General features: G+C 51.6%; 1 protein-coding gene across 2 annotated transcripts in view; it reads right to left on the minus strand.

Annotated features, from left to right (window-relative positions):
- Positions 1 to 5,602: 5,602 nt before the first annotated feature.
- OPHN1 (oligophrenin 1) overlaps positions 5,603 to 22,814 on the minus strand; it is a 52,430-nt gene continuing 35,218 nt past the window's right edge. Inside the window, exons 14-24 of one of the 2 annotated variants that reach the window (XM_058847990.1) lie at positions 22,007 to 22,081; positions 20,265 to 20,349; positions 19,879 to 19,937; positions 18,339 to 18,444; positions 17,467 to 17,626; positions 13,169 to 13,316; positions 11,912 to 12,205; positions 11,087 to 11,252; positions 10,120 to 10,170; positions 9,353 to 9,403; positions 5,603 to 9,199 (exon numbers count right to left, since the gene is read on the minus strand). In XM_058847990.1, coding sequence (XP_058703973.1) covers positions 9,361 to 9,403; positions 10,120 to 10,170; positions 11,087 to 11,252; positions 11,912 to 12,205; positions 13,169 to 13,316; positions 17,467 to 17,626; positions 18,339 to 18,444; positions 19,879 to 19,937; positions 20,265 to 20,349; positions 22,007 to 22,081 — 1,187 coding nt within the window. In that variant the 3' untranslated portion in view covers positions 5,603 to 9,199; positions 9,353 to 9,360. Of the gene's footprint in view, positions 9,200 to 9,352; positions 9,404 to 10,119; positions 10,171 to 11,086; positions 11,253 to 11,911; positions 12,209 to 13,168; positions 13,317 to 17,466; positions 17,627 to 18,338; positions 18,445 to 19,878; positions 19,938 to 20,264; positions 20,350 to 22,006; positions 22,082 to 22,814 lie in introns of both variants that reach the window. The other variant, XM_058847989.1, reaches the window with a different exon arrangement.

Below are 22,814 nucleotides of genomic sequence, written 5' to 3' on the forward strand. Positions count from 1 at the left end.
TGTTATCAGCTCAGGATGGCTCCAAGCAGTTGGAACAGCAGTTTGGGAGTGCTTTGTGCTTCACACAGGCTCGTGTCAGTGAAGGTTTTGTTGGTTAATTAGTGTCCTGCTGGGTGTTAATCTGCTGGGAGACTGGAAAGAGGCCAAACCTAACAAGGATTTGGCCACCCTGTTTTGCTAGTGGGAGCACCATGTGAATGAGAAATGGGAGTGGAGAAAGGATACTGCCTGTGTATCACCTGCCCCGGGCTTGTCACCGTCTCTGAAGCTGCTCTGGATGGCGAGTGCTGAGCAGGGCAGGAACTCACAGGGAGCACCCCCAGCCCAGGACAGAGGGGCAGGCAGGGGCACTGAGGTCGTGTTCTCTGTCTCTTCAGTTTCACAGTAAACTTCTGCAACGTGTTCATTCAAAAGTTGGGTTTCTACAATATAATTACCAGGAATTGTTGGAGCCAGGACTCGCAGCACCTGTGTGTGTATTTGCTGAGGGAATTAATGCTATTTTCCATGTGGATTTTCATGAGCTGCTGCAGGAACTGGGGAAGAAAAGGCTTTAAGAAATACCAAAGTCCAACTCCTGCCATTTATCTTTATGCTTTTTGTTCTGCTTTTTCATGTCTACTTCTGCTTTAATAAAGCAAGGAGAATTTCACCATGTTCACAGTCCCAAAGAAGCTGTCCCTGAGGCTCTCCTTGGGCTGCTGAGCCCTGGCGTGGGGCCCCTCTGGGTTGGCAGCTGAGAGCCAACCATCTCTGTGTGGATTCCCTGACTCATCTCAGAGGTGTGGGGGGTTCTGAGCTGGCTCGCTCTGGGTCGTGGCTCAGCCCATCAGCTCCTGCCCAAGGCAGCAGATGGAGGACAAGGGATCCAGACTTTGGCATCTCCCTGGGAGCAATGTTTGTGCATGGATGGGCACCATTCCATAACAGAGGGTGTGGGATAAAGGATGCTGCCTTTGGTGAGGGCATGGGGGATGCTTCCTCAGCCCTGTGTCATGCCAGAAGCAGTGAGACAGATCAACTGGTGCAATGCATTGCAGCATTCCCAGGGCAGGGATTACCGACCTGTGCCCACCTGAGCCTGACAGGCTCCTGCCAGCACCCCCTGCCTCGGCAGGGAGCTCAGCTCAGCAGGAGCAAGACATCAGGACTGCAGCTCTTGGCTTGGAGAGGCTGTGCTTGAGTCTGGTTGAGCTGGAGAGCTGGCAGCATCCACGTGCCACTGCCATAATGTCCAAGAGGCCCTTTGTGCTTGGCCCAGGGGACAGGGTGCTCAGTGAGGGAGGTGAAGCTGGGGCAGCACCCTCCCTGCGGTACCACTCCTTGCTCTGGGCCGTGGGGTTGTCTGGGCTGTGGTCTGTAGGGAATGCTGAGGGGTACCCGAGGTGCCACCTGCCTCCCAGCCAGCCCAAGAGCTGCTGCCCTCACAGTCACCTCCCACCACCAGCCAGCCTTGCAGTCCCCATGGTGTCCCTCCCCTTGCTGAGCTCTTGCCCTGGATGTTTCAATAACATAATGTATGCTAAAATTATCTATCTATATAAAATAAAGGCATGGCCCATTTTCTATTGCTAAAGATATCTATTTAGTGACATGCTCTAAGAGTCCTCTCTGGTTGCACACTGAGGTACTGGATTGTCTGCAGGAGATGAGTCAGAACGTGCCAGTTTAATGGAGGCTTTTAATTATTTTTCTTGCTGGGTGCTGCCCAGTTTGCAAAGGTCTCCCTTTTTGTGGCATGCACAGAGCACACGCTGGCATAGGCTGGGATTGATATCAGCTTCTCCAGCTTTCCCGTGTCTTCTTGAGGTTAGACAGGGACAGCGTTTGCATTTGGGGAACAACGGAGTGTCCCTTGTTTGTCCCCTCTTTGACTTGCACAAAGTGGCCTCAGACATTTGGGCAGAATGCTGGGATTACAGAGAGTGTCTGTTCTACCTGTTTGCAGGCCCAGGGCTGGCTGTGGGCACTGCAGATGGCTGTGGGCAGGCAGGATGTCCTGGCCCCTTGGGGTGGGGTAGAGCCTCTCCTGCCCACTGGTGCTTGCTCCCTGCACTCATTCCCTTCAGCAGCAGAGGGACACTGTGCTTGTGACTCATGGAGTAAATCTCTGCACCCACATAAACCCTTAGCAAGTGGATAAAAGCTGCTCTCTGTGCCGGATATTTGGTGTTCTGTGGCAATTTTATGCTGTTTCTCTTTATTAACATGTCTCTGTAATAATAAGAGTTCTCTGTTTGATATATTTTATTTTCTTTGTAATAAGCCAAAAAGCTCATTGCTGGTGCCTTTTTGCCTGGAGGGGGGGCTCCCAGCCCACAGCTGTGTTCCTGGGAGTAACAAAGGCCAGTGTCTGCAATTGCTCCTTCCACCAGGGCTGGGGAAAAGAGAGAAGCCAACGCCACAGCATTGCCAGAAGAAAAAGAGCCAGCAGCCTTGGAGTGGCAGAGAGACTTTGGGGTATGATGCCGGTTCTTTCCTGGCTCCAAGGTGAGAGATGAGCATCATACTGGGGACACCTTGGCCCCTTTTTGGTGGGACTGTGACCCTGGAGACCCCACAAACCGTGTGTTGCAGGTGCAGCACACACAGCCTGGTCTGGCCCAATTTGGAACCGCAGTGCTTTGTCCAAGTTATAGCTTTACCTGAGGGTAAATTCTCCCAGAGAAGGAATTAGTTGGATTGCTGATACAGCTGCTTTTTTTTGTGTGTTTTGTTTTGGTTTGCTTTTTTGTTTGTTTTTATTTTTTTCAATTGGAACTGAAACATTGGATAAGGAAGAGAAAGCCCCAGAGTGTTCTGGTACCATGGGGGCTGGACTGTGGTGACAGATGCTGCTGGGGCCAGTGGGGTGGAGTGCAGGATGCCCTAAGGACAACTGCAACTCACAAGTCCTCATGTGTGACTGAAGGATGTCTGTTTGTGTAACCAAAGAGAGGGGCCTGCCTGGCACCCAGGTAAGGAAACCAATGCCACCGCGTTGGGGGTAAATGAAAATTCTCATTTCTCCTTCAGCCATGCTTGGGGCCCATGTGAGCCCTCAGCCATGCCACAGGGTGGCCCCTCGTGCTTGGTGTTCAGCTCTTTTTGTAACCTGAAAATCTGCTGTTGTTCTCAGTCCAATAAATGCAGAATCTGGTTTGCTGGAGCTCTGTTCTCTGCCTGCATTTGGCTTTTGTGTCGATTTTGTGCATGAAATTGCTGTGGGTGTGATGGCTGCCAGCAAGCAAAGGCTCTGGGAATCAGTGGGTCATTTGCCAGTAGATGAGGCTGCACATTGGGTCATTGTAGGCTTTCTTCTACAGTCAGATTTCACTATTAATCAAGTCTGAACGCGTAATTTAATTACATATCAATTGGCTAATCCTTTCATATATTCCTCTTTTGGTCTTTTAAATTGAATTTCAGTTGATTAATGTATTTCTCAAAGCAAGGAGCTAATAAAGGCCAGTGTCCTCCTGCTCTTGTCATTGTTTTTGGTATCTTTATGAACCGTTGTAAATCCATTCTTTTGGAACGTCTTTATAAAATTGACCTATGCTCTCCAAGTAATAAAGAAGGTACTTATCAGCCACTTGTTAGTTCAAGGCACAGATGTGAATCCTGCTCAGGGCCAAGATTTGATTCACTGAGACAAAGCAAAGAGCTTGGGAAGAAGAAAAAGCTCACTGGGCCACAAATAGCTGGCAGTGCCTGGTGTGTAATTGCACAGAAGCAGTCCACACACCGTGCCCCGTGAGCTGAGGAACAGCCAAGAGAACAAAACCCCTTGGGTTTGTCATCTGCAAGGAACCTGATCCCATCCCTTGCTTTGAGCCACAGCAAAAAAATTAATGTGTCATTGTCAAAATTAACCCTTAATGGACACTGAGCAGGCCTCAGCTCCTCAGGGCTGGTGTGGTGTATTGGGTAAAGAGGAACTGCAGCATGTCAGTCCCAGTGTCACCTGCCAAATGGTGCAAATGCCCACTTGGACACCAGCATCCCCAGGGACACTCAGGAGCCACTGGTCCAGCACCTCATGGGATGATGGAGGTGGCTGCACCTCCTGGGCTTACACTGGGCTTGTTCTCTGATGGCCCCGAGCTTGTGTGACTTGAGCAGTGTCTGTGGGAAGACAGTGAGGCTGTTTGGGTGCAGCTGGGTCAGAACTAGCTGAAGGACAAATTCACCTCATTTAACTCCTTCTGCCCAGTTATGCTCCAGCCACCTCTGCTGCACATCCTGCATCCCACATCCTACACCCTGCATCCCCCCTGCACAGCTCACCAGGACCTACAGGTCACAGGGAAGCTGCTGACCTCCCTGATCATTCCTAACTGCTGGAGCTGTGGGGCCTGGCAGCATGGTGACAGCCACATGCCAGCGGGCTCCAGAGCTGCCCTTAGAGATGCCTTGGCTCCCCAGCAGAATGGCAAACCAAGCTCACAGGAAAAAGTCCAGTTACCATGAAGAAGCCAACTAAAACATCATGAAACATGATGTTTCCAGTTGTTGTAAAGAAGTCAACATGAAAACATCATGAAAACCCCAAAATGGCTTTATGCTTTAAGGCCATTTATTTGTTCTTGTCCTCATAGCAGAAAGTGGGATATTTTTAAAACAGAAAGAAGTTCTGTTTCCTAAAATACTGATCAGTTGTGTCAAACAGCCCTTTCAGCAGTGGTTCCCCTCCCTGGGGGCCTGGGAGCGGCAGCACTGTGACCCTGCTGCAGCCAGCCCTGTGTGCCTTCCATGGCAGGGCTGTGGCCGTGCTCCCAGGACGAGCCAGGGGCAGCCACAGACCTCAGTGGGGTCATGCTGACTCGAGTGCCCTGACATGAGGGACATCAGCCAGCGCTAGGGTTTGCTCCTTATCCAAAACTGCTGCTGCTTTCCTCTGCCAGCTGTGGGCAGGTGCAAAGGGGAGGGCAAACAGGGCCTGCTGGGCATGCCCTGTGTCTCATCCCGTAGGAGCAGGGTGGGCACAGGGACACGGTGTGGTAGCATGGCACGGGGACCACCGGGAGAGCTTGGGCAAGGCACTGAATGGGGCCAGTGTGTGCAGGACACAGTGAGGATGGATGGAGCTGTGGGAGGATGGATCTCCTGGGGACTCACCTCTCTGAGCCTTCATAGGCATGACCACATTTTATACAGGATTTCAAGAATTTTCAGAACTTCTGCCTTGTGGGAGCTCTTACAGACACTGGCAGAGGCTGTTAAAGCACTTCTTAAACTTCTGAAAACATAGAAAATGGAAAACATTATGGCTTCTACTGATTCAAAGCATCTCCTGATTGTTTAAGCCAATCACAGGATTTTTTGGAGGCCTGACCTGATTTACAGCCATGTGTATGGGCCAAGAAACCTGCTAAGGACTGCCAGGAACCCGCCCAGTGCAGGGAGCTGCTCCCAGCTCGGAGCATCCAAATGGGTAATTGTGCAGAGGGATGGGTCAGGGAGAGCTACGGAGCTGAAAACTATGGCTCTGATCCTCCAAGGAGTCCCACGTGGGTGGATTCTGGTGCCTTCATGGGTCTCTGTGTAGCACATAAATTTCAGATGTCGGTGCTCCACTAAGTATATTTCAATTCTAAATTTATCACACAGATGTGTCTGCTGCAGTCTTTGGCCTTTTCAAGTTCTTCCTCTGGGAAGAACTCACTGAGGCTTGGGCTAAAGCTTTGTAACTGCTTGTTTTGTTATCTTCTCTCTATAAAAACCCGAAAGCTTTTACTTGTGCTGGAAAATAATTTTCTTGCTCATATTAAATCCAAATGTTTTCTGTAAGAAAGCAAGCCAGGCACCTGTGGGTTGGGAGACAAGGATTGTTGGGGCAGTGCCTCAATGCTCATTCCAGTTCATCATCACTTCACTCAAGGCCTAGTGAGGAAAGAGAACTGTTTAGTTCCCCAAATGCCGCTGTTTTGAATGCATCCAGCCCTGGAAAAGTTACAGCCCCACAAGGAAACTTTTGAGAGAAACAAGAAGCCAGAAAAAACAAGCAGAAAACCCTCCAGCTGCTGCTCCAGGTGCATTGTGTCCATGCCCGCCCCGGGAGTGCTCTGGCTGCTTGGGCCCGGAGCCAGGGCACGGCACAGAGCTCTCCGAGCTGGCAAACCCGGCCGGGGCTGCACCAAGAGCCCGTGGGCGGGGACCGGGCCCACACAAAATCATTGCAGGAGGATCCCAAAAACAGCGGCCAGCCCTGAGCAGCGTGGGGGTGGGAACGCTCCCCTGCTCCAGCTGGGGACCCTCACGGCTGTGGGAACAGCTCGGCTGTCCCTGGGCCCCCAGGAACACCCTCTGGAGCCATCACCTCTGTCAGGCTTCTCCAGAAATCCGGGCTCCAAAGCTGGCTGCAAGATTCCTGTTTCAGAGAAAAAAGCTGTTCTCTCCTGAGAGAGGGCTTGCTGTTAAAGAAAAGCAGGAGGCTTGGAAAGCAAATGCTGGTGCACGATGTCAGAGGCAAAAGGTGGGGGAAAATAGATGTGAGGAGGGGAAAAAGTGCTGGAGAGATGGAAAGAAGCCATTGGTGGCCACAGGAAAACCAGAGTCTCAGTGACCCACAGCACAGGATGCTGTCCAGGCACTGTGGCAGCGCAGGAATATTCAGCCTTGGCAGGGCAGCTTCTCCAGTCAGAAAAATGCTGAAAACCAGCACTGGGGACTGCAAACCCAGAGTGGGGCTATGGCAGAGCTCAGGGCACTCCCAATCCCATGGACAGAACCCGGTGTGGCCTGCCTGGGGCACAGAGCTGGGCCCCCACAGCAGGGCCTGCCTGCAGAGGGGCGGCAGTGGGCCCAGTGCTTGGGGAAGAGAAACAAAACACACTGAGGTTGTTTCACTTCATGGAAACTTTATAAACACTTGCAGTAACCTAAGCTTTTGCACATCACAATGGCTCCAGGGCTGATGCTGGGGGGCTGCTGTGCTGCATAGGGTGACCCAGCTGTCACTCCTGGCAGCAGGATTGTGCCCCACAGCAGCAGGGATTGTGCCCCACAGCAGCAGGAATTTGGCCCCACAGCAGCAGGGATTGTGCCCCACAGCAGCAGGGATTTGGCCCCACAGCAGCAGGGATTGTGCCCCACAGCAGCAGGGATTGTGCCTCGTGGCAGCAGGGGTTGGACCCACCAGCACAACCAGCATCCCCCACCACTCCAATTGCTGGTCCCCCGTGTTCAGCTGTACCCACAGGTGCAGGAAAAATCAGCACAGACATACAAGTGACAAAGAACTTTAAAAAGACACCATGAAATAGTCTGCAAGGAGCTGCCTCTCCCCACTGCTCACACTGTCAGACTGAAACCAACCCACCCTTGGATTCTCCCTACCCAGGGAGCCTGGCTCTGTCCTGGGGTCTGTGCTGGGCAGTGGGCATGAGCAGGAGGAGGATGTGACAAACCACTGCTCCTGCAGGATGTTGCCTCCAGAGTCACGTGCATCGGCAGAACCCAAGGAGCTTCCCAAACTGCTCAGGGGGTCCTCAAACAGCAGCCCAAAGCAAGAAAGACATCTGGGAAATGCTGGCCTTTTGTGTGGGAGCCACAAGCCCAAGACCCCAACAGGGCCAGGGGTTGATGTGCTGCAGGCAGGTGGCCCCACTGCCAGGCTGGTACCAGCAGCAGCCTCAGCTCCAGCTTCAGCTCCATCCATGTTCAGAGATCCCTGATGAGCCTGTGCATCATCCTTGAGCCCCTGGTGAGGGGCTGCAGCAGGAGGGGCCCAGCACATCCCCAGATGCTGCCAGTGCATGTGGCACAGCCTCAACTGCCACAGCACAAGGCTGGTTTGGTTTTAAAGCCACTTTCATGAGCCAGGCCTGAAGGAGGGAGCAGCTGGGGCACTGCTGAAGCCAAGGGAGGAGAGCACCATGGACATGGCACATGAGTGCCAGTGTGTGCCATTCAGCAATAAAAGACACAGGGTCATGCAGAGGCAAAGCGCCAGGACGTGGGAAGGACCTGCACCAGGCAGGACACAGCACGCTCGAGCAATGGAGCAGCTGGGAAGCAGCTGTGGGAATGTTTGGCCACTGTTTTGCAAATGGTCTCAGCACCTAAAGAAAACCATTCAGAAGGGAGGAATCATCTTTGGGTGGGTGGAGGAAGCAGAGGAGTGCCTCTCTGCCGTGCACAGCCCTGGAACTGGGTGCTGGTGGCAGTGGAGGAACAGACAAGCCTCTACTGCTACAGAGGTCCTGGCCAGGGACACCTCCTGGGCCAATGGACATCATCCACAGGACCATGGCTGAGGGACAGACTAGGCATCTTCTACTGGAAATGAATAAACAAGTAAGTAAGAAACTGGGCAGTTCTTAAAAAGAAAACAGGGTTTGACCCACAAACAGTGAGTTTCAGATCCTCAGCACTTCTGTGCTGGCCACCGCAATCACCCAGGATGGAGACTTCTTGGTGGGCCTGTGAGAAGTGGATCTGTGGGAGTGTGGCTCACATGGAAGAGGAGGCAGTGGAGGAAGAGGAGGAGCACCTGCTTCCCCCTTCCCCAGCTGCGCCCTTGGAGGCTGCTGACCTGTGGGTGCTGCCTGAGAGCTGACCCCAGGCAAGGCTGTGGCCATGGCTCAGGTCAAGCCCCTGGCCAAGTTCCATCTGTCAGCATCGTGTCCTAGGCCAGGGATGTCCAGGAGGAGATGAGGAGACATCCCACTGAGCTGAGCACAGTGGTTCACCTGTCCCTGCCCAGCCTGCATCACCATGGGCAGTGTTACCAGGCATGGCTGTCCCACACACTGACACCAAGTGGGGGACACAAGCACAAAGGAAGGGCTTCTCAGGACAAGGCGGGGACTGCAGCTGTTTTGCTCTGGCATCTGAACAAAGGAACTCAGCCTTTGTGCTGTCCCAACACCCTTTTCAAGGTGTGTTTCTCCAAAGTGAGCAGGTGAACAGGTCCGTGTCCCCCAGCCCTGCCCATGCTGCCGCCACCTGCGCGGGCACACACGGGCGCTGTCACAGCCTGCAGGGAGGAGAGGTGGGAGGGCAGGGAACAGTTCAACACATGTGTGGGTGGGACCTGCTCTCCATCATGGTCTCCCTCTCCTAATTTCTTGAGCTACTTGTGGCTCGGAAATCATCGTCCGGTAAGATAGCTGCTCTCCAGGGCACTGGTGCTGGCAAGGCTCAGCTCTGACTCCTGGGTCACAAACACAGAAAGTCTCCTGGGTCCAGCTGGGCTGAGGTGTACTTACAAAGCCTGGAAGTAGAAAACAAGCTCTATGTTCTATGCAGCAGTGCAAATCCACTAGTAATGACAGAACCACTGGACTCCCACAACCCCATAAATACTGACTTTGTATTACATGTCTACTTTCAGTTTATTATTTGATTTGTTGTCATAAACACGTACCTTTAGGCTCAGCTCTCATCACTAGGGATCCTGCCTTGCGGTGATGAAGAACTGGATAAATGGAAGTAGAAGGATAGAGAAAAATTGAGTGCAAGGAGCAAGCTCAAACTCAGCTCCACAAACTCCTTGAGGCTGGGTAATGTGCAGGGAGGGGTCTGTTTTGCAATAGAACAAATGTTTTCTCACTCAGTACCAGCAGCAGCAGTTCTCACACTTACACACAAACCTGCTCTCCCTTGGGCAGAGGTTGGCAGCTTTTCAGAGCAGGAAGCTGAGGCTTATTTGAGTAAATATTATCACAAATGGCACCTGCTACCACTCAGAGCCGAGGGCTTTGCCCACAGTGTGTCCCCATAACCCCCTAGCTCCCTGTCTGCACACCCTCTGTGCTAGACCAGCCGTCTTCTCTTGGCAGCTGCTGGGACCTAACCAGCCCTCATCACCTCAGCCATGACCTGATCTTCCCACAAAGCCTGACTAGAATGGGCACTACACCAAGCAGATCCACACACATGGTAACAGGGATACACAGGGATGTTTCTCACTTGGCAGATTTAACTTACCAAGTCTGTATTTGGACTTACATTTTACGCTTTGTGCTCTTTATTTAGTTTCAGCATTTTAGCTGAGCCTCATCTGCTGTTCCTAAGTATGAGACAAGGCAGGCCTTGGGCTGGGGCTGTCTCTGCTGGCTCTGCCTCAGAGGGAGCACCCTGTGCTGCAGGGCTGCTGCTACCCACGTGCCACCTTCCCTGTGCCAGCCTTACCTGCCTGTTCTTCGGGAAGCCGTCTCAAAGAACTTGGTCCTAGAGGCCACCCTGCAAAGAAAACAGAAGTCTCTCTTCTGATTCAACCTGGCAATTTGCTAGTGAGATCTGCTCTGTGCCAGGGGAATGAGCTGCAGCGCTGGCAGAACTGCAGAGATCACCTTCAATTGACAGTTCTTGTGCCAAGGCATAGCTGGGCTCCTTCTGTGCCCGTTCCACCCTCACACCACCCCCAGCGCTTTGGCTGGGCTGCCTATAAAACCATGGAATCATGGAATCATTTACACTGGGAAAGATCCCCAAGATCATGGAGTCTAACCTTTGGCCAAGTACCACCACACCAACTAAAACAGCACTGTGTGCCACATCCAGTCATTATTTCCATGCTCTTGCCTATAATCCTATGTTCATCCATCCCTTTATGGTCTTTCCTTCAGTGTTTACGTGCTTCTGCCCAAGCTCAAGAAAGAGAAGTTCTGCCAGGCAGCTCTGGCACAGAGCTGATCTTCACAGCACCTTTTGTTTTCTTTTGGTTAATTGCCACTAAAGCCAGCAGGGTTTCTGACTCTCTTAAAATCTGAAAGAAATCTGAGGATGAGATGAAGCTGAACTCCATCCAGTTTCCTTAAGAAGATCCAAGCTGGATCTTGTCCTGCCCCAGAAAGTGTCTCATTCGAGAGGTTTGCTGGGTTAGGCAGGGAAGGACTCATCTCCACTGACCCAGGAAAAGCAGGGAAGGGGATGGGACAAGGCTCAGCCCTGAGCTGTGCTTGAGCAGCTCCAAAGCTTTGTGTTTGCCTTTGCTGTGGCCCCACTCCCCTCCCTGGCCGTGCCCTCTGCTCAGCTTTCCAAGTGACACTCAAACCTGCACTTGCACCGGTGCCATGGGGACATCCACAGGCTCCAGCCACTGAGCCCCCAGGTGTCCCCACCAGCACCATGCACCCGCCACGGGGAGATGGCTTACACAGATGAGGGCATCTCCTCTGCTGTCCCTGCTATCAGATCTGGCCTCTGCTCCAGCTTTGGAGGGATAGGGGTCCTGCATGGTGGATCCGGAGGTCTCACGGGGGGACGTGTTATCACGGGCTTATCACCATGGGAACGTGGCTTAGGGACACCGTCACAGTCACCTGCAGGGATGGAGATGACAAACACTGAGCAGAAAGCTCTGGCAGAGGCCAGATATTTATGAAGGGGCACTGAACAGGTCCATTGGTTTAGTTCTGTCCCTCTGCCTCAACACTCTCTCACTGACAGTGGCCAATAGCCAGAATGGAGGGACAGAGTCCAGGGAAAGGAAGTTCCCACAGTACCTGCCCCAGAAAAGCCTTCCTGGCACTGGGACAAACAAGTCCAAGGACAAACTCAGAGTAGTTGATGACTCTGAAGCTGATACTTCCTAGGAATGACAAGCGTTCTTAACCAAACCCTGTGCAGTGCTGCTCTGTGAAAGGGGAAGGAACAGAACAAATGGGTGATTCCTGCAGCTGAGCTTTCACCCTGGGCAGTGACACTACCTGTCCCTTCCTCAGCTGCTTTTCTTTCCCAAGATCCAGCCAACCTTGTTATTCACTTAACCCTTCCAAGTCTTTAAGAGTCAGGTCAACAAGGAATGAGTGTCAGACTTTACTCATGCCCACCGCTTAGGCTGTTCTGGTCTCCCAGCCCCTCCTGAGCTACATCGAGAGGACTCCAGGGGAGAAGCCCACCACCCGCCCCAGGGAGGGCTGACTCGGGCACCTCGGGCTTCTCCTGCCTGGCTCTGGCCAGGCCCCCGGTGCACACTCACCCTCCCTGCCGCAGATGCCCGGCCGGGGTGCCGGTCTCCTGGCCTGCAGCGTGGCTGTCCTCAGGGCAGGGCTGGTCACCACCCCGTTGGCCGCCCTGCCAGCTGGCTTCACCCCTCCATCCTGCAGCCTGTTCCCCAGCTTCCCCAGCTCGGGCTCAGGGCGCGGCTGGGGCCGGCTCTCAGAGGGGGGACGCCCTGGCTCGTCCCCCCCAGGCCGGGGCGCGGGCAGGCGGCTGCGGAGCAGGGGCTTGGGGACCTCCACACCGCCACCATTGGGGGTCTGCCCGAGCCGCTCTGCTGTGGAGACAAGAGAGCATAGAGTGGGGTTAGTTGTGCCCGGCGCTTGATGAGCCTCCAAAAGCCACTCGTCCCACCCTTCTTGCTCTGCTACAGACCCAGGAGCAGGAGCTCTGCTATGAGCCCGACTGCTCCCTGCAGCCTCGGGGCGGTCCAAGGCGAATGCTTCTGCTCTCAGGTCGGGGACGCATTGAAATGCAAGGCCAGCCCCAGCTCCATTAGCAGTCTGGGGGTTTTAAAGTGCAATGTGAATCAATCATGTTTTGCCAGTGTTACAAAGTGCACTTTACACCTAAACATCATCAGAACTCTGAAAACTAATGGAGAAAGAGACTTTCCATCTCTTCGGTGACTATGGAATCAGGGCACACCCTGCAGTGACAGAGCAAATCAAGTGCAGAAATATGATTTTAAGCTGATGTGCCCTTTGCTTTTAATCCAGCTGACATAAGGAAATGCTGAATCCCTTATCATAATGTCAGAGTAGAACTTGGTCTAGAAAATACCTTCACTGTGTCCTGAAAAAAGCATTTTGAAGTTCTTGCTCTGGATGTGGAACTGCCAGAAGCTGAGCCAGTTTGAGACCTCCTTGGGCATCCCGCAGCACAGCCCTCCCTGGCTACCATCCTAACAACATTCCATGCAGGTTTTTGCCTCTGATGCCACAAAACCTCTCCTCTGGGCCTCTCCTGTGCCAAGAACCAGCCTTAGTTTAGCTAATGGAGAATACAGAAGTAGCAGAAAAACCCAAATCCCAGGATGTCTGACTTGTGACACGATGCAACCAATGTATGAGTGTTTTTGTCTTTCCTTTCTCTCTGAGCAGCCCTCACTGCTTGCTGTGTCCAGGACCCTGGAAGTGCAGCCCTGCTGCTGTTACCTCCATTGCTCCTGGAAAGGTGTTAGAGGAAGCAGGAGGGGTGAGAGGCAGGTAAGGCACCAGGAAACAGCCGGACTGACCTCCACTCTCTTCCACAGACACATCGAAGAAGACAGGTCTTTCCCTCAGGGGACGCTTGGAGATGGTGATGGGCTTGTGCCGCCGGGCAGCCACCCTGGGTGGGGGCACCGGGGGGGCTGTGGTGTCTTCTGGGGGGCCAGAGTAGATCTGTAAAGGGAGACATGTTCAGGCGACCTGACACAAAGGGGCCGCTGCCTCACCTCCCACTGCAGGTGGCCCTGCTCAGCATAGAGTGGAATGTGTGGGGCCATCACTGACACTGAACCCACTATTGACACTGTCCCCACCACTGACACTGTCCCCACCGCTGACACTGTCCCCACCGCTGACACTGTTCCCACTACTGACACTGTTCCCACTACTGACACTGTTCCCACCATGGCACTGTCCCCACTACTGACACTGTTCCCACCATGGCACTGTCCCCACTACTGACACTGTCCCCACCACTGACACTGTCCCCACCGCTGACACTGTCCCCACCGCTGACACTGTTCCCACCGCTGACACTGTCCCCACCGCTGACACTGTTCCCACTACTGACACTGAACCCACTACTGACACTGTCCCCACCGCTGACACTGTTCCCACTGCTGACACTGTCCCCACTACTGACACTGTCCCCACCGCTGACACTGTCCCCACCACTGACACTGTCCCCACCGCTGACACTGTTCCCACTGCTGACACTGTCCCCACTACTGACACTGTCCCCACCGCTGACACTGTTCCCACTACTGACACTGTTCCCACCACTGACACTGTTCCCACTACTGACACCATCCCCATCACCAACACCATCCCCATCACCAACACCACCCCCACCACTGACACTGTCCCCACCACTGACACTGTCCCTGCAGCTCAGCAGGAAGATCACAAACACAAACCATTTGTAGAAGCAAACTCCCCTGGAGCAGATGAGGGAGCCTTTGAAGCTTTGGAGCAGTTAGCTCCTGACCAACATCAAGATTCCCATTGTCAAAGATATACATTCCCCAAAACACCCAAACCAACCTGCAGTTTCAGATCTAACACTAAAACCCTTCAGTTCTTGGCTTACAATGATGCGTTTGGCACCAGGAAATTACCTGGGATGAAATACTGGCATAAAAACAATGCTACTGAGAAATTTTATCTCCTTTTCTCACTGGTCATGTGGCACCTATTTGCTTGAGATTAATTGAGAGGTTCTCATTTATGTCAGGGCTTTTTTTTTAAGAGCTGAAAAAGAAATACATCTGAAGATCTGAAATACCGTATCAAGACCAAAGCAGCTGCCTTCCCAGGGATGCTAATTGGAGTTTTACCAGGCTTTAAAGCATGAGTTACTATGGAGAGGTGGCCTGAGCTGCTGAGCCCAGAGGCTGCACTGCCTGTCCTAGGAGATGGGGAGCTAGCTGGTCCCTTCCTGGCTCCAGCCCAGAGGAGGAGAGCTGTGCCAGCTCCAGCAGCATGCTGGGTCACCACACCCTTGGGCCACACTTCGATATGGAAAAACAACTTTATTGCGTCACCCAGAAAAATCTTAACATGAAGAAATGTAACATTCTGCTTTGATTAAGTGCCTCATTTTGGTAATTCAAACCAAAAGTATATTCCTTTTTCTCCAGGCCAAAGAGGGGGGCTAGGAAACCAAGATGGGGGATGGGAGAGGAAAACATGTCCCTAGTTTCAACTCCTTGGTCCCAAGTGTGTGCCCCGGGAGGGTCGGCAGTGGCAGACAGCTCTCCACATCCCAGGCTGCTCTGCATAATTTGGATAAATCTCCTCTGGATTTACTTTGGATAAATCCAAGTGCCTGGACCAGGCTTTGCTCTGGACAGCCTGGCCCACTCTGCACGAGGAGACAAGGAACAACACAGAATCACAGAATGGCTCAGGCTGGAATGGCCCACAGTGGGTTATCTGGTCCATCCTCCCTGCTCAAGCAAGGTTTCCCTAAAGCAAATGGCACAAGATTGTGTCCAGACAGTTCTGGAATATCTCCAGTGAGGGAAGATTACACACCCACTCTGGGAAAATACCCCCACACTCAGGGTTTGGTGACATGGGGCGGGTGCTGGCTCACTGCCTACTGGGCTCTGCCCTGGGCAAGGGCAAGACAGGTTCCCTGCTCCAAAACACAAGGTCTGGAGCACTCTCTCATCGTGACATAGCAGCACATGAATTAAAAGCAGCAGCTCGTGTATTATTAAAAAAGCATAGGATTGCCTGTAGGAGGGAATTTTTTGGGAAATATCAACCTCATCCCTATATCCCAGGCAGAATCTGATCCTGCTTTTAAAAGAAACATTAAGCTCCCCATGGACACTTATATAGGTACCAAAGAATACCGTTTTCAACACCTGAAACCCAAGCTAAACCAACCACAAATGACTGTGTTGAAGAGGTGAGTGCAGGCTCTGATTTACTTCTAATTGAAAATCCAAATTAAATAACCTAAAGGTACAAAGATATTGACAGACCCTCATCTTAAGGAGGTTTGAACAGGGAAGAAGGTGTTTCTAGAACAATCAACCTATTTAATTTAACTGCAACATTGAAACATGAGATGTGGAAACAGTAATTATCCACAAACTCTTCATGAATAGTTACTTTGTCCTCAGAGTCTTCAGATTGCACCATACAACCCACCTCCCCTCTTCCTCCAAGACTCATCTGAGCTGTTTGCTCATGTGTGAGCTGAAGACACTCTCAGCTCCAACGCCAAGCTTATAAACTCAATCCAATAAATGTGACTAACTTAACCTTATTGCTGGAAAAATTAAAAGCAAGCAAAAGGACATCTGGCTTAATTAAAGCTGTCGTCCCAGCTCTCAGAGGTGGCAGAGTGTGTTGACTCAGACTGTGCTACAGGCTGTAAGGAGGGGAGCACAGAGCCTCATCACTGGAGCCAGCGTGTGAGGTTCCAGACACAAACCAGTCCCCGCTTTTCAGTGGGAACTTATTACAAGTGTTCATAGAGACCTACACAGGAATTGGCTGGTGTTTTAATGAGCTTCTGCTGTGGGTACTCATAAGCCTCTCTGAGCTCTTTCATCCTGTTTCAATCCTTGGCATCACAGCCAACTCCCACCCCCTCATCTGGTCCCCATGTGGTCCCCACTTGGTTGCTCTGGCTCCACATCCCTGTTACAAGAACCTTACTATTCCAGCTTTGGCTGCCTCTTCCCTTTCCAAAGGGAGCTTTGCCCCTTCCCATGTGCTGCCCTGTGCCCTGGGAGCTGTCCCAGCCCCCTCACAACAAACAGCATCCCTGAGTGAATGGCTCCTCGCGCTTCCTGCTTCTAAGGCACGACAGGGATTTGGACACTGCGCTCTGCTGGGAAAAGCTGGAGGACCAAACTTGCTCCTCGGAGCCCAAGGCTGTTACCAGGGCAGTAATCTGCTCCCTGCTCGGGATCTGCTGCTCTGGATGGAAACGCTGCTCTGGCTTTCAATATTAACACCCAGCTCTTGTCATCCTGCAGCCACCCGACACCCCTGAGCCGGTGTCAGGTATCGCTGAGAGCAAGTGTGAGCACAGACACAGCGGAATGTTCTGCTTTCCAAAGATAGAACTCCACATGACAAAGCTGCTGTCTGCACGTGCATCTTCAGCACCACCCCAGCAACCAGACCCTGGCTGGGCACGTGGCTGATGCTCAGACTGAAATATGAAATACCCAGTGCAGATCCATGGAAGGCAGAAGAGACTGGAGGCTCTCCAGGGCTGTTGGTTCTGTGAGAGCGTGGCCCAGGGCCATGGGCACCAGCCTCAGCTCCTCCAAATGCTCTACCCCAGGCAGCAGCTCCCTCAGACTCCCTCTATCATCTCCACAGTGTCCCTGTATCTGTATCTGAATACAACCACAGCTGAATTACTTTCATCAACCATTCAACACTTGTCTGCTCTATGTTTTTTCCACTGATTTAACAGTTGTGCCAGTGTTGCATCTTGGACTGTTCCCATTAAAACCAATTCTGCTCTGGCCTAGCTCCTGTCTAGCAAAGGAAAGAGTGAAGCTCTGCAATGTCCAATCACACAATAAGTTGTTTTTTTTCAGTAAAGCTTCCCCTTATTTAAAAAGGCAAAAATGCCCAGACTCACTGTTTCCTCTGGGACCAAATAACAACAACATTGAGGAACACACCTGCTACTCTTTGCCTCCTCCTGAAGCCTTTCAGAGCAGCGTGTTATGTAAAGCCAGCCCAAGGAGACTCCAGAAGGAGCCCGAGCGCTGCCGTGTTGCCACAGCAACAGTCTGCAGGAGCAGGCTGGAGCAGCCGGAGCTGCCCCAGGGCTGCCCCGTACCTTCCCAAAGTGCTCTATCAGGATCTCGACCACGATGTTTTGGAACTTGATATTCATCATTGCTGCCACAGTGTCCTCCTGTGCTCGCATGAGGGTGGGCCCGAAGATCACCCCCATGTTGGACGGTGACATCAGATTCTCCCGGCTGTGCTCACAGACGCTGCAGAGAGGAGGGGAAGGAGGAATAGAGCTTGGTTTGGTTGTTTTTTTTTCCAGATCTTATTCCAAGGAAAAGCCCCAAAACCCAGGATACACTGAGAATCAGTCATTTAATTCTCTTTATTGTGTTTCAGAATTTTTTCCCCGGCAGTGACAAACATGGCTCTAGCTCTGAAGCACACATTTGGCTTGGACAGATGCTAGAGAAACCAACGTGCTGACAGCAGCTTTATTTGATCTCTTCCCACTCCCAGCTCCTCTTTAACTCTGCAATCAAAAGTTATCTGCATAACATATACACAAAAGGAATTGTTTAGATCCTATATCCTTTTTATCCAGAACTGACTTCTGGTTTTAATGTTCTCTCTCTCTGAAGGAAGAGAACTGAATATAGGGAGCACACTATGGTGTGGTTTCCAATAAAATTCTGAGGGATGACAATTTACAGTCTCTACTCTCAGAGATTATTTTAATTTTTAAATAATTTCCTGCTCTGTGCATGTCTGAAAGGGGATGGAAGGAGCAACCAGAAAGAGAAGCATCATTTCATGCAGAGGGTAGCAAGGACAGCCACCCACTTTGTGCAATCCACATGGAAATTCCAAAGGGGATTATGGTGGGTAAAATTTTGCAAAGCCGACCTCCCAAAAGGATTTTTTCTGCTGATTCCATTGTTCCCTTTTCTTTGGTTTTAGAGGAAAACATCTGCTTACTTGACAAGGTGCTGGATGAGGAGTTCTAGCATCTCCCTGTTCTTGTCAGGCAGTTTATAGACCAGTGCATGAATGGCTCCCAGCCTGTAATCCAGGTTCTCGGACTCTGGAAAGCAGGAACACAAAGAAGAATTTGTACCCAACACTTTCAAACTAAATACACCAGGGAAATAGAAAGCCAAAGGAAACCTGTGGAAGCTGTTCCCTTGTGCAGCATGGGAGTGAAAGGGAGCAGAGGGAAGTGAGATTTCACAGCAACAGAAAACACTGTGAGAAACAACATGAAGTGGAAAGAGGAAGAAATGGAGCTTGAAAGGGAGCCCAGGGACACACTCCAAAAGAGGCTGGGCATGGGCAGGTCCTCCCCTTCACACCCTTGTTCCACACACCTGGCAGCACACAGCCTCCCTCTGGGAGTCCAATCAGCCCAGAGAGCTCTGCCACTAAACAACACCCAAAACATTCTGCAGGGAAAAAACCTGAGTCCTTGACCAAAGAGGTCACCCTTAGAAGAATAAATAATCAGAAAACAATAAAATACTCAGTGTGGAAAGAATGGTGTGGGGTCTGGGTGGCTGGGAATCTCAGTGGTGCAAGTAGTTTCTGAGGGAGGGCAGGAAAGGGATAAAGGTCCTGCCCACACTCAGCCATTATGGGCTTAATCAGCTCTGAAACTAATAAATCCTGGACTTGACCACCTTCAGCAAGCGGTGGAACATTTCCCTTTCCAAGAAAGAATGGGTATTTTTCCTTCTCCAGAGGGATACATGAAGAAGAAGTAGACACCTCCCAGTCTCCTGGTGACTTCTGGAGGTACAGTGGGATGAGGAATGATCTAATGCCACACATTTCCAAACACCAGCACTCCCAGGCTCAGGGTGATGACCAGCTTCGTGCATTCCTGTCCCCTCACAGGCCTCTGGCTCACAACTGTCACAGATTATCTGCAACGTCCACAACGAGGTGACAACTGAGGTGACAACCGAGGATGGGCTGGCTCGACACAGGTGAAACCCTGGCACTACACTTGAGCTTCTTGGCTGATCTCTGTTTTTCCCAACTGGGACTCAATCCCAACAGCTACAGCAGAGAAATACCTTCCATGTACTGGTAGACACTCTGTTTTCAATATCCCAGGACAAATTTCACAACCTAAAGGGAACACCTACTTATCTGGGTGGCAACAGCACATCCCATTCCCTCACAGGTTTTAAAATAAATATATCAATACCAGGGAGAAGCAGTTCTTTTAAGAGACTTGTGCTGCTTTCAAGTGAGTGACATCCTCTGTCTCTCCAGACCCCCTGAGAGCAAAAGACCCTGTCTGAGGGAAGGGCAGTAGCAAAGGAGGGAAGGGAACATCCAGCACCACATCCCCTGCACAGATAAGCACTTGGAGGAGAGAGCCACTGCTCCTTCTACAGGTGAAGCAGCTGGACACCACAAGCTGGGCTGGCAGAACTCTGCTAAGTGATTTTGATGGACCCTGACTGGGGAAAGCAGGGCCAGGGACCATCAGTGGGGAAGCTGTGGGACTTACTGGCAGCCAGGACCAGCTCTTTGTGGAGCTTGTACGTCATGACGGGTTCAGACAGGTTCCTGCAACAACCAGAAAGAAAACTGAGCTAGCAGGGCATTGTGACCCACTTGTGACCCATCTTGGATCGATGGGAAAACTGGCTCATCCCTCAGTGCCACCAAGTTCCAGTGGAATTTCCCTCTGCAGTCAATAGCAGTGAAACAGCCCTCCCCATGGGATTGAGGGATTCTGCAACACCCATATTTATCATTCCTCTTCCTGAAGCCTTTGTCACTTTGCTCTTTTCAACAGCCAGATGTGAATATCTGGCAGCTCATTTCACCTTTCATCTGCATCAGCCCCAGTCCCCTTTGCCTTCTAGGAGCAGGTGTGACCTGTAGTGCTACCTGAGATAGAACTTCAGTGAGCTGGTAATGGTCTTAATGTCCCAATCCCCACTCTGGAGATCCACGTCCCCGGGGCATTTTGGATCTGTAAGAAGAATGAAAACCTTTAAGAATAAAGTTCATTTAGAGGTTGCTAATGAATAGTTTGCTTGGGATGGGGTTTCCCCTTGAGACACATGAGACACAGGAAGCCATAGCAGCACACAATGAGAGCTCCTAATTCCCAAGGCTGGGAAAAGCAGAAAAACAGCACCAGTGTCAGGATTTTGGAGAAGTTGGGGAGTAGTGTTAATGAGGGACAAAGAGGGAACCACAAGGTAAAATTTAAGCAGTTCTGAGAAGTCACTGAGAGCATATTCTCCATAGTTTATTTTTTCCCCAAGGCTGGCAGAAACAATGCATTTTAACAGGTCCAAGACAAGCTTTCTGATATCCAAAGTAATCTGAATGCCAGCTCCAATCCCTCATTTGCAGCTACTCTGCTGAAGGCTGTTCTGGAAACATTCCCTCTTTGGTGCAAGAGAGGAGGAAGCTCAGGGGAGGCCCAGCAGCATGGAAATACAATTTGCTCCTGCTTATCCCCCAAATAAACCACATCACGTCTGTGGTGCCACAAAATGAAGGATGTAGTTGTGGGATGGGGGGAAGCTGGACTACAGAAATAAACAGTGGGATTTATTTTTGAAAATAAATAGGACTAGAGAATAAAAAAAAATACTAATCTATCTCCTTTGAGTGGTTAAAGATGAAATCCTGCTTCAGCAGTTATTTCTGTGGTGTTGGACTTCCCATTGTGTTTTCATATGCAGTGGGGTGGCAAGTGGTTACCCAGACCCATGCAGATAAACAAAACAAAAAGCCACTAACTGGTGGGATTCAGAGGAGAAAACCACAAAGCTGCTTATAGGGAGGGTGAGAATCAAGCAGCAACAGAACCTGAGGCTCAGCAATGAGTCATAGGCCAGTGGAGCTGGGCAGATGCCCGAAGTCATGGCTCTGTGAGAACTGGGCATAGCCAGACACCAGTACAAACCAGGGTTCTGATAAACAACATCCAGAGTAGAAGCAATAGGAAACAGCCAAAGCCTTTGAATGCTGTGTTAATATCAGATGTCTGAGCTGGCGTGGGCCTGAGGCAGGCAGAGAGGTGAGTGCAATCCCTGCCCTGTGCCCCAGCCCCAGGCAGGATGGGAAGAATGGTTTGGCCTTGGGCAGGTGAGGATTGACCCCAAAGGGTCCCAGAGAGGTTCACAGGTGACCATGAGGTGAGAGTACAATGGCCTCAGCCAGGGCTCAGCCCAGAAGGGCCTGTCCTGGCACAAAGTAGCGCTGCTGGGCACCACAACCTGCCAAGACTATAAACAAACTATAAACCCACTGGTCCCAGTTGCCAAGCTGGTATGACAGACAGATCCAGCCATGGGAAGGCTCACAGCAGGAATTCATCTATTGACTTCCTAACACACACATTGGCTCCTTATCATACACACTGCACACAGCGAGGTGTCCCCATCCTTCCAGAGAAAAACCTTACACTAGGGTGGAGGGTTCCCTGCAGAGGCCACCTTCCCAGTCCATCTCATTGTGTTATCCCAGGAAAGAGGGGGAAGATGAGCCTCAGAGGGGTCACAGGGACCAAAACCCATGCTGGGCATTTCTCACATTGGAACCCAGTCCTCTCTGTCACTCACAAACAATTCAAGAACAGGAAAGTGTTATTGCACAGAATGATTAATTCTTACCAAAAAAGGCATTCAGTAACTTCTGCACCTGGATATTGCTGCCAACAGTCCGGTACACACCCTCCGTAGTGATTCCTGGGAGGACAAAGGCAGGAGCGTTAGCCGAGGTTTCCCGCTGGTAGTCCAAAGGCCCCATCTAGTGGAATTGTTTTCCTGCTGCTGGGCTGTGTCCCATATCCCGGGCTGTGTCCCATATCCCAGGATCTGTCCCATATCCCGGGCTCTGTCCCACTCCCCGGGCTCTGTCCCATATCCCAGGCTCTGTCCCACTCCCCAGGCTCTGTCCCATATCCCAGGCTCTGTCCCACTCCCCGGGTTCTGCCCCACTCCCCAGGCTCTGCTCACCACAGCAGCCGAGGCCACCAGCACCACCGTGGTCACCATGTCACGGTCAGGTGAGCCCAGCCATGGCATGGGACACACCAGCCCACACACCCCATTTCTGTGGGGTGCTGCTTTATCACGGATTTGCTCAAACCCCCACAGGAGACAAACACATTGAAGCAGAATCTGAAAACACTGGCCAGTGCTGGGACAGGCAGAATCACTGTCTCTCCTAGCTGTGCAAGCAGGGTCTTTGTGTCCCTGCTGCTCCTCACTCCTGTGGGCTTTGGCTGCCACAGCCCCAGCAGCCCCAACCCCACATCTGGAGATGAATCCAGGTCCCTGTCCCACACGGGTGATGTTCACTGGTGCAGGCTGGATCACATGTAACAGCCCAGAGGATGAACTGCCACCCTTCCACCTGCTTCTGCTGCTTCACAGCCTGGGGCTGAAGCAGCTTGTAGCCACCACCCTTGTTCTCCTG

Source organism: Poecile atricapillus, chromosome 12, assembly GCF_030490865.1.
Source record: "Poecile atricapillus isolate bPoeAtr1 chromosome 12, bPoeAtr1.hap1, whole genome shotgun sequence".
In the NCBI taxonomy this organism is placed as follows: Eukaryota; Metazoa; Chordata; class Aves; order Passeriformes; family Paridae; genus Poecile; species Poecile atricapillus.